This window comes from Schistocerca gregaria, chromosome 4, assembly GCF_023897955.1.
Source record: "Schistocerca gregaria isolate iqSchGreg1 chromosome 4, iqSchGreg1.2, whole genome shotgun sequence".
Taxonomy (NCBI): Eukaryota; Metazoa; Arthropoda; class Insecta; order Orthoptera; family Acrididae; genus Schistocerca; species Schistocerca gregaria.
The window spans coordinates 484906182-484923197 of NC_064923.1; the positions used below are offsets into that span (position 1 = coordinate 484906182).

Below are 17016 nucleotides of genomic sequence, written 5' to 3' on the forward strand. Positions count from 1 at the left end.
ACTGCATAAAAAAGGTGATATGTCTGATGTCAACAACTACTGCCCAATTTCTCTTCTGACTGCATTATCCAAAATTCTTGAAAAAGTAATGTATTGTAGAGTAGCTTCACAACTTTGTAAATATAAAGTTTTAACAAAATGTCAGTTTGGTTTCCAGAAGGGTTTTTCAACGGAAAATGCTATATATACTTTCACTAATGAAATATTAAATACCTTGAGTAACTGGAAGTCACCCATTGGGATTTTTTGTGATCTATAAAGGCTTTTGATTGTGTAAATCATGGAATACTTCTAGATAAGCTCAAGTACTGTGGTATGAATGGGACAGTGCTGAAATGGTTTAAATCATACCTAACTTGAAGAGTGCAGAAAGTTGAAATAAACAGTTCACATAATGTGCAAAAAGTTGGTGATTCCTCAAACTGGGGAACAATCAAGAATGGAGTGCCGCAAGGTTCAGTCTTGGGTCCTCTGCTGTTCTTAATATATATTAAGAAGATGCAAAGCTGGTACTTTTTGCCGATGATAAAAGTATAGCTATCACACCCAACAGACAGGAATTAACTTGTGAAATAGTAAACGATGTTTTTCAGAAAATCATTAAGTGGTTCTCTGCAAATGAGCTCTCATTAAACTTTGACAAAACAAAGTATATACAGTCCACACAGTAAATGGAATGACACCATTAATAAATATAAAGTTCGATCAGAAATCGGTAGCTAAGGTAGAATATTCAAAATTTCTAGATGTATGCATTGATGAGAGGTTGAACTGGAAAAAACATACTGAGGATCTGCTGAAACGTTTGAGTTCAGCTACTTATGCTATTAGGGTCTTTGCAAATTTTGGCGATATACATCTCAGTAAATTAGCTTACCACTCTTATTTTCATTCCTGATTTCGTGTGGCATCATATTCTGGGGTAACTCATCATTGAGGAAATTAGTGTTCATTGCACAAAAGCGTGCAATCAGAATAATTTTTGGAGGTAATCTAAGATCATCCTGCAGACACTTATTTAAAGAGCTAGAAATCTTCACTGTAGCCTCACAATATATATATTCACTTATGAAATTTGTTATTAACAATCCGAACGAAGTTCCCGGTTTCGATTCCCGGCGGGGTCAGGGATTTTCTCTGCCTCGTGATGACTGGGTGTTGTGTGATGTCCTTAGGTTAGTTAGGTTTAAGTAGTTCTAAGTTCTAGGGGACTAATGACCAATGATGTTAAGTCCCATAGTGCTCAGAGCCACTTGAACCATTTTTTGAATCAGAACGAATTCAAAATTAATAGCAGTGACATGGCTACAACACGAGGAGAAAGGATGATCTTCACTACACAAGGTTAAATCTAACTTTGGCTCAGAACGGGATAAATTATGCTGCCACAAAAGTCTTTGGTCAGTTATCTAATAGCATCAAAAGTCTGACAGATAGCCATATAGCATTTAAAAGGAAAGTAAAAGAATTTCTTAATGACAACTCCTTTTACTCATTAGATGAATTTTTGGATATAGTAAGGGGGTAATTTCGCAACCGCTACAAAAAAAATCGAGTGTCATGTAATATTTTATGTAATGTAATATCATGTATAGACAACTTTTATTAACCTGACACGTTCCACATCATTATGAAGTGCCGTATTCATGATCTATGGAACAAGTACTAATCTAATCTAAGCATCTTCACATGCTTATTGTGCGCTCAGAATTGAAAACAGTGACATGACGCGAATGACGGGCACACTAGAGACACTGCCCAACATATCTGTGCAAAGCTTCATCGTATTTTCACTGTAATTTCCGTTCTGCACCCCATCGGACCTTACTTTTCGCATAGCCCTCGTAAAAAGGAAGAGTCAGGCGATTTAGTTTTCTACCAGATTTTACTGATTTAGGCCTTATTGTTTTGAACATAATCTTAGTTAAAAAGGAGCTAGTTCGCAGGTTTTACACTAGCATTTCACCAACTGTAGAAAAAAGTAAATATAAAGCTTAATAATAAAACCAATAATAATAATATCACACTGAAATCTGGACTATCTCGATTACATTCATACTTGCGTAGATGTTAAACATGTGCGCCGTGTGCCTATAAGCTACTATGTAGTGTAGCGCGGCAGGAGAGTTCACGATGACATCACAGCTCACAGCCCGCTTTCGCTTTTCCCCCAACCGTGTATTCTGGTATCCGTGGCCTCCACCTTCACACGATCTGACGCCATGCGATTTTATCTTTGGGCTTTCATAGAGGATCATGTGTTTGTACCTCTGCTGCCAGCTGATCTATCTGACTTAAGAAACAAGACTGAAGCAGTGGTGCAATAATTACTCCTAACTTCTGCCCAAGATGAGATTTTCACTCTGCAGCGGAGTGTGCGCTGGTATGAAACTTGTGCTCTACTTGCCCGCGAAAGGTAAAGGTTCCGAGTTCGAGTCTCTGTCCGGCACTGCCAGGAAGTTTCATGTTGCCCAGCGTTTGGGAAGAACTCGCTTATCTTCTCCATGTGTGCCGTGTGACGAATGGTGCTCACATTGAACACTTGTAAGAAATACTGTATGAATTGCTCTTTCGTTTGATGCTTTATTTACAATTTTAAGTTGACAGAAATAAATGCTACAAGAGTGAGAGATGCTGTATTGGGGAATTTGTGTATTTCCTGACAACTCCTGTCTGCATGTATGAAGTATTACTCTTCCTTTGTTGGGAAGTTTTGACTCGTCCATCGTATTCGTATCACATCCTAAAACGGCTTTCAATTGTTCCGTAGTCGAAGTATTACATGAGTGGGAATAATTTTTCAGCCTAGGAGTAGATTCAAGAAGACGTGATAAAGGAACTGACGGAACTGCCACTCTTGCACACAGAGTTGGTTCAAAAAATGGCTCTGAGCACTATGAGACGTAACTGCTGTGGTCATCAGTCACCTAGAACTTAGAACTACTTAAACCTAACTAACCTAAGGACATCACACACATCCATGCCCGAGGCAGCATTCGAACCTGCGACCGTAGCGGTCGCGCGGTTCCAGACTGTAGCGCCTAGAACCGCTCGGCCACTCCGGCCGGACACACACAGTTGGAAAGAGTCTTTGTAGTTCAGAGGTTTAAGGGCGGACGTTGCGGTACCTTCCTGAGGAAGCGCGAGATCTTGTCGCCGTGCTCCCAGGGCGTGACCCAGCCCTTGTTGATGCTGCACTCGACGCCGCGGCTCGTCGTGTTGAAGACCTGGCCGCGCCGCTGGCTGGCGCGGAACAGGTCGGGCTTCTTGCGCAGCAGCTTGTTGAACGCCTCCACCAGCACCAGCACCGCGTCGTGCATCAGCGCCGCCGCCGCCTGCGGACGGCCCAGTGAGCTGCTTTGGAGTACCGTACCGCTAAAGGCACCAGGGGGATTACGATTTAAGTTAGCTATATACATATATTCTCTTGCTTCCGGACCGCGTCAAGTGGTTATACAGGGTACGGCAAAAAGACCTCTCGATTTCGGAGAGGCCACTGTTTGAGTTGAGGTGTTCTAACAAAAAAAAAAAAAAAAAAAAAAAAAAAAAAAAAAAATCTTCAAATGTGTGTGTTATCTTATGAGACTTAACTGCTAAGGTCATCAGTCCCAAAGCTTACACACTACTTAACCTAAATTATCCTAAGGACAAACACACACACCCATGCCTGAGGGAGGACTCGAACCTCCGCCGGGACCAGCTGCACAGTCCATGACTGCAGCGCCCTAGACCGCGCGGCGGTATTCTTACAGATGTAGGGGAGGTATCGATCGACAGCGCTGTACGTGCCGTTTTCAGCAGGAACATTTGCTTGGCTAGGTGAACATAATGCGTTTGTTGTGGAGGAGTACTTTCCTAATTATGGTTTGTGATTACTGCTCTGCGAGGATTTTGCGTTCGGATTTAACTTAGCCCCCATGGTTCTGTTCCTGATAGGAAAACTATTCGAGTATGGGTATCAAACATTAGACCCTTGGGTTCTCCACCGTGAAAGTTTCTTTAAAAATTATTACTCTTTCTACTAATAATATTATTATTATATTTATTGGCTTTGCATAGGCTATTGCTTTGTTTCAATTGTACGAAAGATTGTTTGAGAAGTTGCGTCTGTTGCAAACAATGAATCTACACAGAAGTTAATCTGTCTGCGTGATTTCTAAGAAAGTGTACTGAGTCGCCTAATAAAGAAAACCAGAGTCTACCCAAGTTGCCTTAAAAATCATAACACTGTTTCATTCATCTTCACTTCTCTGACTTTAACTGATTTCTGGTCGTATGAAAGAAAGTCCCTTGAATTCTGAAATGCAATTTTTGCCCTTTTTCTCTTTTAGCTTACCTGTAGCTATCAATAACGCTCGGGCAACTGCTCTCCGGAAACTGCTGCTGCTATTGAAAGCTATTAAAAAGGCGCAAACTATTTACAAGTGAATTCCATGTGCAATGTTTCCACGTGGTCTGTCTGCATTTTAAACAGTAATCGTGAAACATTATCTAGTGAGTGAAAAATACTGGGAAATAGACGGTGACGTGGTAAATTACGTTAATGCTGATTCCTTTGAAAGGTGTGTCGGCTAATTTAGAAAAGCCACTTTACAATAGTATTCTTCATTATAATCAAGAACTGCAAAGCAATGACCAACTCCGAAAATACTTATAAGCTGTTTGTTCAACTGCGTCATGTTCAAAGAAGTATTACGGAATATATATTATGTTCATCGTAGATTACAAAAGATGCATTAATTGAGTTAATCTTTCCTGAATTGTTACTAACGTTACCTAACTAAGAAATGAAAAAAAGATCTCTGTTGGACACTAAATTATTATAATTATGTGTAGGCAGCAGCTCGCTTGCAATTAAAACAAGCAAAATTAATTATTACGTTATTATGAAGTTTTCACCGAACGAATCAAAAATTCTTTGTCTGTCGCAGTAAAGATATAAAAAACAATATTATAAAATCAGTTTCTTCAATAGAAGTAAATTTTCATCATTCTTGCCATTCCGCTTTCTCGGTCGTGGCTCACTTCGCAATTACCGAAGAGGACTGACTGTCTCTGAGTCCAGCATCCGCGAGGAGCGGCCGACTCAGAGCTATTGTTCTAGACGCGCAGTGCTGCAGATGATATTGCGCGCTGTCTGAGAAACAAGGTGAGCGCGACTGCAGTCTTTGTATCCTACATACAAGGGAAGCTGAACAAATATCAACTGAAAGAACATCTACTGGCCGACCTCGGACTGTAACAACACCGTAAAATGTGGCGCGTGTGACAGCACTCTCCAAAGTGTTCAACACTTAAACATGCTGCTGCGCTGGGACTTATAGAACCACCTACACAGAGATCTTCACATGCACTTCTAGAAAATGGTGGTTACCAAAGAATGAGCTGAAAGAAATTTTGAAACTCGCAAAGCTGTGAGCGAGGAAATTCTTCAGAACTTTTCCCCAGGCTCTATTTTGATGAGACCAATTTCCACTTGTTATATAATGTAAATTTCCACTGCTGGGCAGCAGGAGAGACTCACTAACTTCACCAACGAGCACTTCACAGCCATTGTGTGACAGTTTGGTGACAACCTTGCAGTCTACGAACGGACCAACCAACAGTTTGGTGCGCAGTTGCTGAACTAGGTGTCTGGAGTCGGGCTTTTTTCGAAGAAGCTGTCGTAACGGTAACGATTAATTCAAATTACTGCTGTCGTATGACGAAAACCTAAGTTACACCAGTTTAATGGACACCATTTGAAGGAAGTCTAGTTCCAACAATATGGAGCCACAGCTCATATCTCTCGGCGTTCTCTATAAATTTCAAGATCATTGTTTCCTGGACTTCTTCTGTCCTCGTGAGGAGACATCGCCTTGCCCACAAGGTCAAGCGATTTATCACGCTGCAATTTATTTTTTTCCTTGGGGACACTTCAAAGCTCAATTGTACAAACATCGTCCTACAATCCTGCAAGCAAGTAAGGATGCAATCACCCAGGAAGTGACTGCCATTCCACCGGAAGTAGCTTGAAGAAGTATGGACAAATTCCAGGAAATGGTTCGCCATTGTGTCAGAAATGGAGGACGCCATTTTACCGAAGATAATTTTTAAAGCGAACTAATCTTTAATGGCATCGTATTTGTTTTCACAAATGAAAGTATTTTGTCTGTATCTTTGTTTCTTTGTAACTACCTTTCTGCTGCACACTGTTCGTCCACGAACTTTCGGCCAAGTACTACTCTTCCATTGTCAAGCGATGACTAACAGCCTCGTGTTTCTGTACTTCATTGTTATTTCAGTTTCCCACTAGGGGGCGTAGTGGCAGCGGATCAAAAAGTAATTTTTTCGTTAAAGTCATACACGGCTGAACATCTTATATGATTTTTAAAATGTTTCAGATGATTTCGTACATCAGTTAAAATATAATCAGTTACGATGACATAAGGTGGGGGTGTATGAAAATGATCGTGTTCGCAAATGTTATGGCATCGGTCTCAAGCAGAGCTTCGCAGCTAGCCACGAAGTCTGCAGGCCAGGCACCAACGAAATTCTACATTTTGGTACTAAAATAATTATGGCGTAGCACGCTGCAACGCAGCACTTTGCGACTTTGGCCTACCTGCGTCCCCCTTCCCAGCCTCGTGTAACTCCTGGGTGGAGTCATTGATCGCCTGCCTTGCTGCAATGATGAATAAAGAAAGTCGGCAGTCGACATGGTACTGGACGGTCCCGCGCTACAGATCTCACACACGCCTTTCTGGGGAAGAAGAGGCCGCCTACAAGTACTCGTGTTGGTGCTGACCCCGAATTTCCGATAACACAGCATGATGAAGGTTGATGGGTATTTGTTGAAATGCTGGATGCAATTACCAGTTGTCGATGGAAAGGATGGAGGAGTGAGACAACAGAATGATGGTGTGATGTGAAGCGTTGATTTCAAGGAAGGTATATCTTGGGTCAGATTTCATCGTAGGGTGGAACGAGTTGGTTGAAATTCCAATGACGAAGTGTGTATAAGCCATGGGGATACATTGAAGGTGGAATACGAATGCATTGGCGCTGGATACGTCGACAGGTAGATGGTGGGTAGGATGTAGCATGCTGTAACTAGGTCTTCCGCTTAATGTATTGAATCTGAAGATACTCCAAGAAGAAAAGAGAGTATGCCAATTGGATGAGTTGGTACGTCGTGTCGTTGCTGCCTTCATCCCTATACGAGGGTTGGCCAAAAACGTAAGTTGCGATCGGTCGCGAAATGGAAACCACAGTGAAAACCAGAAACGTTTTATTTGCAACACTTAGGTACACCTTCCACTTACTTATCTACATAGTCGCCGCTCCAACTTCGAGTTTTGTCATAGTGTTGTATCAACTTTCCAATGTCCTCGTCATAGAAAGCAGCCGCCTGTGCTTTCGGCCAGTTATTTGCACTGGTCTGCAGCTCGTTGTCTGTGGAAAAATTATGTCTTCATAGCCAGCGGTTCTTGTGAACAGAGATGAGACTCAGGGAGAGCCAATTACGGACTGTATTGTGGGTGATCAAACACTCCTCATCGGAAACGCTGCAGGAGCGTCTTTATTGCTCCTGCAGTGTGCGGCCGAGAATTGGCATGAAGAAGGAATTGCTCGACAGTTGTGTTATGTGGGCTGCATGACACAGGCGAAATCTCTAACCGGGCCCTCGTGCTTGGCGGGAGACGCTATTCCGTACGCATCTTTTCGTGCTCACTGTTTACTCAAAACTGAAAAGAGCGACGCGACACGAACGACGGGCATACTAGAGATACTGCCCAACACATCTGTGCAAAGCTGTACCGGATTTTCCCAGTGGTTTTCATTTCGCGACCGATCGGAACTTACTTTCTGGACAACCCTCGTATAACCTTGGTACTGCCTACGACGACACCAGTGCTCGATCCGTCGCCGTATGAAGCAATCGTTCCGTTCCGTGTCTAACACAATTTCTGAATCCACTAGATGCATGGGTTTCATACTGTGCTCAGCTGCTAATCGCCGTCCTTGTTGAAGCGTTATGAGATATTTCGATATCTATAGCTTCTTTAAATGCACTATCCAAGTAATCGCTAGCCTTCGCGTAAGTAAAGATCTCCTCTGCTGCTCCAGACTGTTCTCCTAGGTGTAGCACTTGAACTCACCGTCCTCCGTCATTTATTGGATATACTCCAATCTCTGTGTTTGTTTAGAGGCTTTACTCACTGCAGATATCAAACACTAAGGCTCTCTTCCTTCCCGGTATTCCTACAGTCCATGATTGAGTTTCATACACAATGCAACACGTGCATTCACGGAAAATACTTCAAGTTGAGGCCAATGTTAAATACCAGTACATTACCATTAATGGCCATTTTGGCAGTGCCAGTCTGCTTTTTATGTCCTCTTTGCATCGTCCGTCATGTGTTATTTTCCTTTCAAGGGAGCCGTATGCCTTCACTTCATCTACTTCGCGGTCCCCAGTTTTGATGGTATACTTCGTTAATCTCATTTCTGCTACGCTTCATTACTTTCGTCTTTCTTCGGTTTACTGCCAATCCATAATGTGTCCCCAGTAGACTGTTCATTGCATTCAGTAGGTCCTTACTCACTTTCACTGAGGATAGTAATGTCATCAGCAAATCTTATCATTGATATCCTTTCACCCTGAATTTTAATTCCACTCAAGAACCTTTCTTTTATTTCCTATTTGCTTCTTCGACTATAGATTGAACAACAGGAGCGAAAGACTACACACACGTCTTATATCCTTTGTAATCCGAGCATTGCATTCTGAGTTGACCCGCTTGTTTCTTGTACATATTTTACAGTGCCCGTCTTTACTGTAGCTTACACCTACTTGTCTGAGAATTTCGAACATGTTGCACCACTTTACATTGTAGGACGCTTTTTATAACTCAACAAATCTTAACCTGTCTTGATTTTTCTTAAGCTTTGGTCCATTGTGAAGCGCAACTTCAAAGTTGCCATCGGGTGCCTTACTTTCCCTAAAACCAAGCTCTGGCCATGTAATATAGTCTCAATTTTCTTTTCCATTTTTATGTATTTAAATTTTGTTAGCATCTAGGTTGCATGATAACAAGTTTGTTTGCGTGGCCGTTTTGAACCTGATTGAAAAAGTATTCGCACCGATGTGCCCTTGCTATCTTCGGGATTGCGTCGATGAAATGTTTCCGAAAGATTGAAGATATGCCTCCTGACTGATGAATGCTAAAAAGCAACTAGAATAGTCATACAGCAAACCAGTTTTCAATGAAGCGTGGAAAGCCTTCACTGTGCTTGGCGAGGATCTAGTTAAGAAGCTCATGTCAGCGTTCGGATGCCAATGCCAGTCCTCTATGACTCGCCAGACAATAACCGATACATGTTGAACAGGAAAATTGCCTCATTCTGGGAAGTGAATGAGGATCGGTTGCAATTAGTTGTGTTTATAACACGTCTAATTCGGCTAAAGCTGACACGCCACTCTCCAGGATCCGAGAAACTGGCTGGAGGGTAAAACTCACTCACGCCGATATCAGTTCCCGCGCAGCGCCCGACACGCCGCTTACAGTGAACAAAAAAAGCGATTACGATGCGTTCGAAGAATTATATTGTCAATTTTCAAGGTTTTCATTCGCGAGTGGAACATGGTACTGGAGATGAAATAATACTATGAAGCAATCTCTGCCACATTCTACATAGTTGCTAGCGAACTTTTTGGTTATGTGTACACGCAGATTCATCTCCTCACTACCTTTTCTTTAACGTGCGTCACCTACACTGAGATGACAAATGCCTCCTAAAATTGTGTCCGACCTCGTTTTCCCCAAAGCAGTGCAGCGCCTCGACATATGGATTCAAAAAATGGCTCTGAGCACTATGGGACTTAAAATCTGAGGTCATCAGCCCCCTAGAACTTAGACCCACTTAGACCTAATTAACCTAAGGACATCACACACATACATGCCCGAGGCAGGATTCGAACCTGCGACCGTAGCGGTCTTGCGGTTCCAGACTGTAGCGTCTAGAACCTCTCGGCCACATCGACCGGCGGCAAGGGTTCAACAAGTTGTTGGACGTCTCCTGCAGAAATAGTGATCCATGGGGCCCCTATAGCCGTCCGTAACTGTGACAGTGTTGCCGGTGCGGGAGTTTGTGCACAAACTGACCTCACGATTATGTCCCTTAAATGATCGGCAGGATCAATGTCGGCCGATCTGGGTGGTCAAGTACTTTCCTCCAGCTGTCCAAAATGTTCTTCAAACCAGTCGCGAAGATATGTAGCGCAGTGATGTGGTACATTTGCAACCAATAAAAATCACATCGTTGTTTGGCATCATAAAGTCCATGAAAGGCTAAAAATGGTCTCAAAGCAGTCGAATATAACTATTTCCGCCAATGACGGATTCAGTTGCTCTAGAGGAGCAATTCCGTTCAAAGACAGACCACACCATTGTCGAACCAGCACCAGTTGGCACAGTGCTTGTTGACAGTCCTGGTCCGCGGCTTCGTGGGGTGTGCGCCACACTCAAACTCTACCATCAGCTCTTAATAATTAAAATCCGGACTCACCTGACAAGGCCACGGTTTTCCAGTTGTCTGGGGTAGCGAAACAAGAAGAGGCGCTGCAGTCGATGTCGTGCTATTAGCAAAAGGCACTCGCGTCGATCGTCTGCTGCCATATCCCATTCACACCGAATTTCGCTACACTGTCCTCAGCGATACGTTCGTCATTCGTCCCATACTGATATCCTCGGCTATTTCTCGCAATGCTGCATGATGCACAGGTCATCCCCGTTTTCAAGAAGGGACGTCGAACAGATGTGCAGAACTATAGACCTATATCTCTAACGTCGATCAGTTGTAGAATTTTGGAACACGTATTATGTTCGAGTATAATGTCTTTTCTGGAGACTAGAAATCTACTCTGTAGGAATCAGCATGGGTTTCGAAAAAGACGGTCGTGTGAAACCCAGCTCGCGCTATTCGTCCACGAGACTCAGAGGGCCTTAGACACGGGTTCACAGGTAGATGCCGTGTTTCTTGACTTCCGTAAGGCGTTTGACACAGTTCCCCACAGTCGTTTAATGAACAAAGTAAGAGCATACGGACTATCAGATCAATTGTGTGATTGGATTGAGGAGTTCCTAGATAACAGAAAGCAGCATGTCATTCTCAATGGAGAGAAGTCTTCCGAAGTAAGAGTGATTTCAGGTGTGCCGCAGGGGAGTGTCATAGCACCGTTGCTATTCACAATATACATAAATGACCTGGTGGATGACATCGGAAGTTCACTGAGGCTTTTTGCAGATGATGCTGTGATGTATCGAGAGGTTGCAACAATAGAAAATTGTACTGAAATGCAGGACGATCTGCAGCGAATTGACGCATGGTGCACGGAATGGCAATTGAATCTCAATGTAGACAAGTGTAATGTGATGCGAATACATAGAAAGATAGGTCCCTTATCATTTAGCTACAAAATAGCAGGTCAGCAACTGGAAGCAGTTAATTCCATAAATTATCTGGGAGTACGCATTAGCTGTGATTTAAAATGGAATGATCATATAAAGTTGATCGTCGGTAAAGCAGATGCCAGACTGAGATTCATTGGAAGAATCCTAAGGAAATGCAATCCGACAACAAAGGAAGTAGGATACAGTACGCTTGTTCGCCCAATGCTTGAATACTGCTCAGCAGTGTGGGATCCGTACCAGGTAGGGTTGATAGAAGAGATAGAGAAGATCCAACGGAGACCAGTGCGCTTCGTTACAGGATCATTTAGTAATTGCGAAAGCGTTACGGAGATGATAGATAAACTCCAGTGGAAGACTCTGCAGGAGAGACGCTCAGTAGCTCGGTACGGGCTTTTGTTAAAGTTTCGATAAAAAAACCTTCACCGAAGAGTCAAGCAGTATATTGCTCCCTCCTACGTATGTCTCGCGAAGAGACCATGAGGATAAAATCAGATAGATTAGAGCCCACACAGAAGCATACCGACAATCCTTCTTTTCACGTACAATACGAGACTGGAATAGAAGGGAGAACCGATAGAGGTACTCAGGGTACCCTCCGCCACACACCGTCAGGTGGCTTGCGGAGTATGGATGTAGATGTAGATGTAGATGTATGGTGGCTCTGAAAACTCTGCGCAAACGCCACTGTTCTCGGTCGTTAACTGATGGACGCCGCCCAATGCGATGTCCGCGGTGACAGGCGATATCTGAAACTTGGTATTCTCGGCGCTCTCTTGACTCTGCGGATTCCGCAATACTGAATTCCCTAACGATTTCCGAAGTGGAATGTCCCATGCTTCTAGCTCCAACTACCATTCGGTGTTCAAAATCTGTTAATTCCTGACGTGCGGTCATAATCACGTCGGAAACGTTTCACATGAATCACCTGAGGTCAAATGTAGTTCTGCCAATGCACTGCTCTTTTATAACTTGTGTACGCGACACTACCGCCATCTGTATGTGCATATCGCTATAACATAATTTTTGTCACATCAGTATATAATGAATAATAAATCCTGGCGCCATTTTTTGTCACTTAAGCTTGCACTGTATTTCTGCAACTGTGTTAATACTTGTATCTTCTGGCTCGAATTGAACAGCAGTCAGTAAATTCTGCATCCCAAAGTGACGAAGTAGTTCTGAATCGTATTGTTACTTACAATCGTCTTTTTTCTTTGTACCTTTATGGGGTTCGCAAGTTAATTTTTGGATATGGCTCGATGCCCCCGTCACAAACCCTTCCAGCCTGCTTCCCCCTCCCCAGTGGGTGGTTCTGTGATGTTTTGGAGTGATTTTCCTACCGCTACTTGGGGTCACTCATTCAAGGTACCTGGAACACGAAACAGGATGCTTATTTCAACCTTCTCGGTGACCAAGTATTTCCCTTTCTTCTACATTTTCATGGTGAGGACACTGTGTCGTCTCCCAAAACGACAACAGCCATTTTCAGGGCTCCAGAGATAGATATACGTTCCTTGACGAACACGTATGACTTATACACAAAATCACATCTGGATGTGGTCGCTAAATCGTACAGTCTAAGTTCCATATAAAGTATCTGGCATTATTTATACACTCCTGGAAATTGAAATAAGAACACCGTGAATTCATTGTCCCAGGAAGGGGAAACTTTATTGACACATTCCTTCAGTCAGATACATCACATGATCACACTGACAGAACCACAGGCACATAGACACAGGCAACAGAGCATGCACAATGTCGGCACTAGTACAGTGTATATCCACCTTTCGCAGCAATGCAGGCTGCTATTCTCCCATGGAGACGATCGTAGAGATGCTGGATGTAGTCCTGTGGAACGGCTTGCCATGCCATTTCCACCTGGCGCCTCAGTTGGACCAGCGTTCGTGCTGGACGTGCAGACTGCGTGAGACGACGCTTCATCTAGTCTCAAACATGCTCAATAGGGGACAGATCCGGAGATCTTGCTGGCCAGGGTAGTTGACTTACACCTTCTAGAGCACGTTGGGTGGCACGGGATACATGCGGACGTGCATTGTCCTATTGGAACAGCAAGTCGCCTAGGAATGGTAGAACGATGGGTTCGATGACGGTTTGGATGTACCGTGCACTATTCAGTGTCCCCTCGACGATCACCAGAGGTGTACGGCCAGTGTAGGAGATCGCTCCCCACACCATGATGCCAGGTGTTGGCCCTGTGCGCCTCGGTCGTATGCAGTCCTGATTGTGGCGCTCACCTGCACGGCGCCAAACACGCATACGACCATCATTGGCACCAAGGCAGAAGCGACTCTCATCGCTGAAGACGACACGTCTCCATTCGTCCCTCCATTCACGCCTGTCGCGACACCACTGGAGGCGGGCTGCACGATATTGGGGCGTGAGCGGAAGACGGCGTAACGGTGTGCGGGACCGTAGCCCAGCTTCATGGAGACGGTTGCGAATGGTCCTCGCCGATACCCCAGGAGCAACAGTGTCCCTAATTTGCTGGGAAGTGGCGGTGCGGTCCCCTACGACACTGCGTAGGATCCTACGGTCTTGGCGTGCATCCGTGCGTCGCTGCGGTCCGGTCCCAGGTCGACGGGCACGTGCACCTTCCGCCGACCACTGGCGACAACATCGATGTACTGTGGAGACCTCACGCCCCACGTGCTGAGCAATTCGGCGGTACTTTCCACCCGGCCTCCCGCATGCCCACTATACGCCCTCGCTCAAAGTCCGTCAACTGCACATACGGTTCACGTCCACGCTGTCGCGGCATGCTAAAGACTGCGATGGAGCTCCGTATGCCACGGCAAACTGGCTGACACTGACGGCGGCGGTGCACAAATGCTGCGCAGCTAGCGCCATTCGACGGCCAACACCGCGGTTCCTGGTGTGTCCGCTGTGCCGTGCGTGTGATCATTGTTTGTACAGCCCTCTCGCAGTGTGCGGAGCAAGTATGGTGGGTCTGACACACCGGTGTCAAAGTGTTCTTTTTTCCATTTCCAGGAGTGTAGCAGCTAGTGAAAAGCAACAATGAACACCTCCGAAATTTTGTTGATTTGCTGTATCTAATTATTAATCAATGACTATAGCTAGGTGTGCGTATAACACATCCTAAGAAACTTGTGATTCTCTTCCTCTCCGAAATGATGCAATTAGCAAGACTGGACGCTGTGTCACTTCGTATTAACTTGATGCCCCCTTGGCGAGACAAACTTGTTTTCTTTTTATGTTTTTAGACCACTTACTAGTTAAAAACCGCACTAAACTACTCAACAGGCGACAGCAGCAACATCTGCCCAATATATCATCCAGCTGCATACGAATGTACTCCTGTCAAGAGTTTCGTCTATCTGGTCTATTGTAGGCGGTGTTGATAACTCAAGAACGATGTGGAGTACTCACCGATATAGAGTCACGACTTGTTCTTGCAGCCGTGCCGAGGTCCACCTTCCTCCAGCTGTCCAGGAAGTCGCGCACGTTCTGCCTGGTGTTGTCTACGATCCGGAAACCCGTGATGTTGATTGCGCCGTACTCCGTCACTTCGGTCTCCCACCGGTCGTCCATAATCTGCGAAAAAGCCGGAGAGGTGATACTGAAGTACGCTGCTTTATTTTGAGTAATCCTATACCAGCTGTCATTCACTCATTGTCAGAACATAGAAACAGCTATCACACGCCTTAAGACGAGATGACGAGTAATACAATTAGCATCCCCATAGTTACCAATTTTTCTTGCTGTCTCTCATCCACTTTGCACCACCTCCGGATTGTCATTGTTACCCCTGAAGTCCTTCCAACCTATATATTCCTTCTATTGGCATACAGGTAAATGATATTATACACGTTGGCTTGCATCGAAACTTCCAGACGGTAGGATTTTTATAGCTACCGAGCGAGGTGGCGCAGTGGTTAGATACTGGACTCGAATTCGGGAGGACGACGGTTCAATCCTGTGTCCGGCCATCCTGATTTAGGTTTTCCGTGGTTTCCCTAAATCACTCCAGGCAAATGCCGGGATGGTTCCTCTGAAAGGGCACGGCCGACTTCCTTCCCCATCCTTCCCTACTCCGATGAGACCGATGACCACGCTGTCTGGTCTCCTTCCCGAAACAACCAACCAACCTTTTATAGCTGACATGGTTAACGCTTATTGTGCAGATTAACATTAATTTCCGTTTCTTTTCAACAAACTGAGGCAACAATCAGCACTGGACATGTGGCGTCAAGTACGGCGAATAATCCTCTCTTGACCAAGAAATATTCTGTGGTGCGTATGGCTCCTTTCCGTTGATTGTCGCTTTTCAGACGTATATTTGGGTCTCCAAATTACGTTATCGGTAGCCTAGGAAATCGATTTCTTGTTTTCTTATAGCAATACCGCTCTTGGAGGGGTGCGTCTGAGTTTTCTCTTCACCTCAGCAGCGCCACAGGTGAGGTACAATAAATTGTTGTGTATCATGTAATGGACGAAACAGTGTTGCAACCAAGTGTGAAAACGTTTCCTCCCGTTTGCATTAAATCTGTGTCCCAGTTTCTTGTTATCCTTCGTCATATGGAGTAAATAACTGCAAAATTATGCAGCGGCATTACAAATAGTAATACACATAAATGTCATAAAATCAAGTGGTCCTTCTATAGCAAACACATGGTACGTTTTCACTTTACAGACTGCTTCACTCTGGCGTGGTTTATGGTTGGGCCACGACATATCTGCTGTCAGTGGGGCGGGAGCCACGGGTAAGAGGAAAGTGATTTGTGCACGCAAGTCCGTGTGGCGATCATAAGCCCTCTCACTCTTAGTGTAGTAAGTGGGTGATGGCGCTTCATACACTACAGCCCAGTCAACGAAGGAAAATTAGAGGAAAAATATGCGTAGTCACTAATTTTTATACCGTGGTAGGAGGGGGACTGACATAATAAAAATCCTGATCGGTGGGATGTGAGAGTGGAGGAGCGGAGGCATATAAAAGTGAAATGTTTACGTGTTTCTTGAGTAGCTCGAAAGCCGCGACCTCTAGCGAAAATGTTTCCCAATGTAAAATTAAATCACACTAAATTTCCTACAAATAAGGTTTTTATTATTTTTTCTCTAGGACTAATAGTTTCCACGTTGCAGGGGATACAAAACCGCATATTTTTAAAAATAGTGTTTTAATGGTATCAAATTAATGTGTATAGTTTAGTAAGGTGGATTAAGAACAACTACTAAATGTTTGTACCACATCTAAATACAGTAGAGCCGTATTAATGGACAATTTCGGTTCTGGGGGTTTAAAATAGTTGCAAGGCGAGGGATGGACGGTAGAAGCACGAGGGAAGGTAGCTAGCCAGATTGTGCTTATACACGTCCCTTTTTCAGAAAATGCAAAATGAAGAGCAAGCAGGCCATTGCTCATTCTCTCCACAGCACTCCATCACCAAATGCAACTACAGGGTGATTCACTAAGTTATACCAACCCTTCCGCATCTCGCCTTGCGAATCACTGACGACGGAGTGTGCAGGCGTGCCTTGGGGTTGGGGTTTCCCACAAAATGTGTTCACGTTCCATGAT

At 44.3% G+C, this 17016-nt stretch overlaps 1 protein-coding gene across 2 annotated transcripts in view; it reads right to left on the reverse strand.

Annotated features, from left to right (window-relative positions):
- Window positions 1-17016, reverse strand: part of LOC126266658 (glutamate receptor 1-like) — a 380473-nt gene that overhangs the window by 92477 nt on the left and 270980 nt on the right. For both annotated transcript variants that reach the window (XM_049971075.1, XM_049971074.1), the window contains exons 7-8: window positions 14868-15032; window positions 3129-3335 (exon numbers count right to left, since the gene is read on the reverse strand). In XM_049971075.1, coding sequence (XP_049827032.1) covers window positions 3129-3335; window positions 14868-15032 — 372 coding nt within the window. The remainder of the gene's footprint in view (window positions 1-3128; window positions 3336-14867; window positions 15033-17016) is intronic.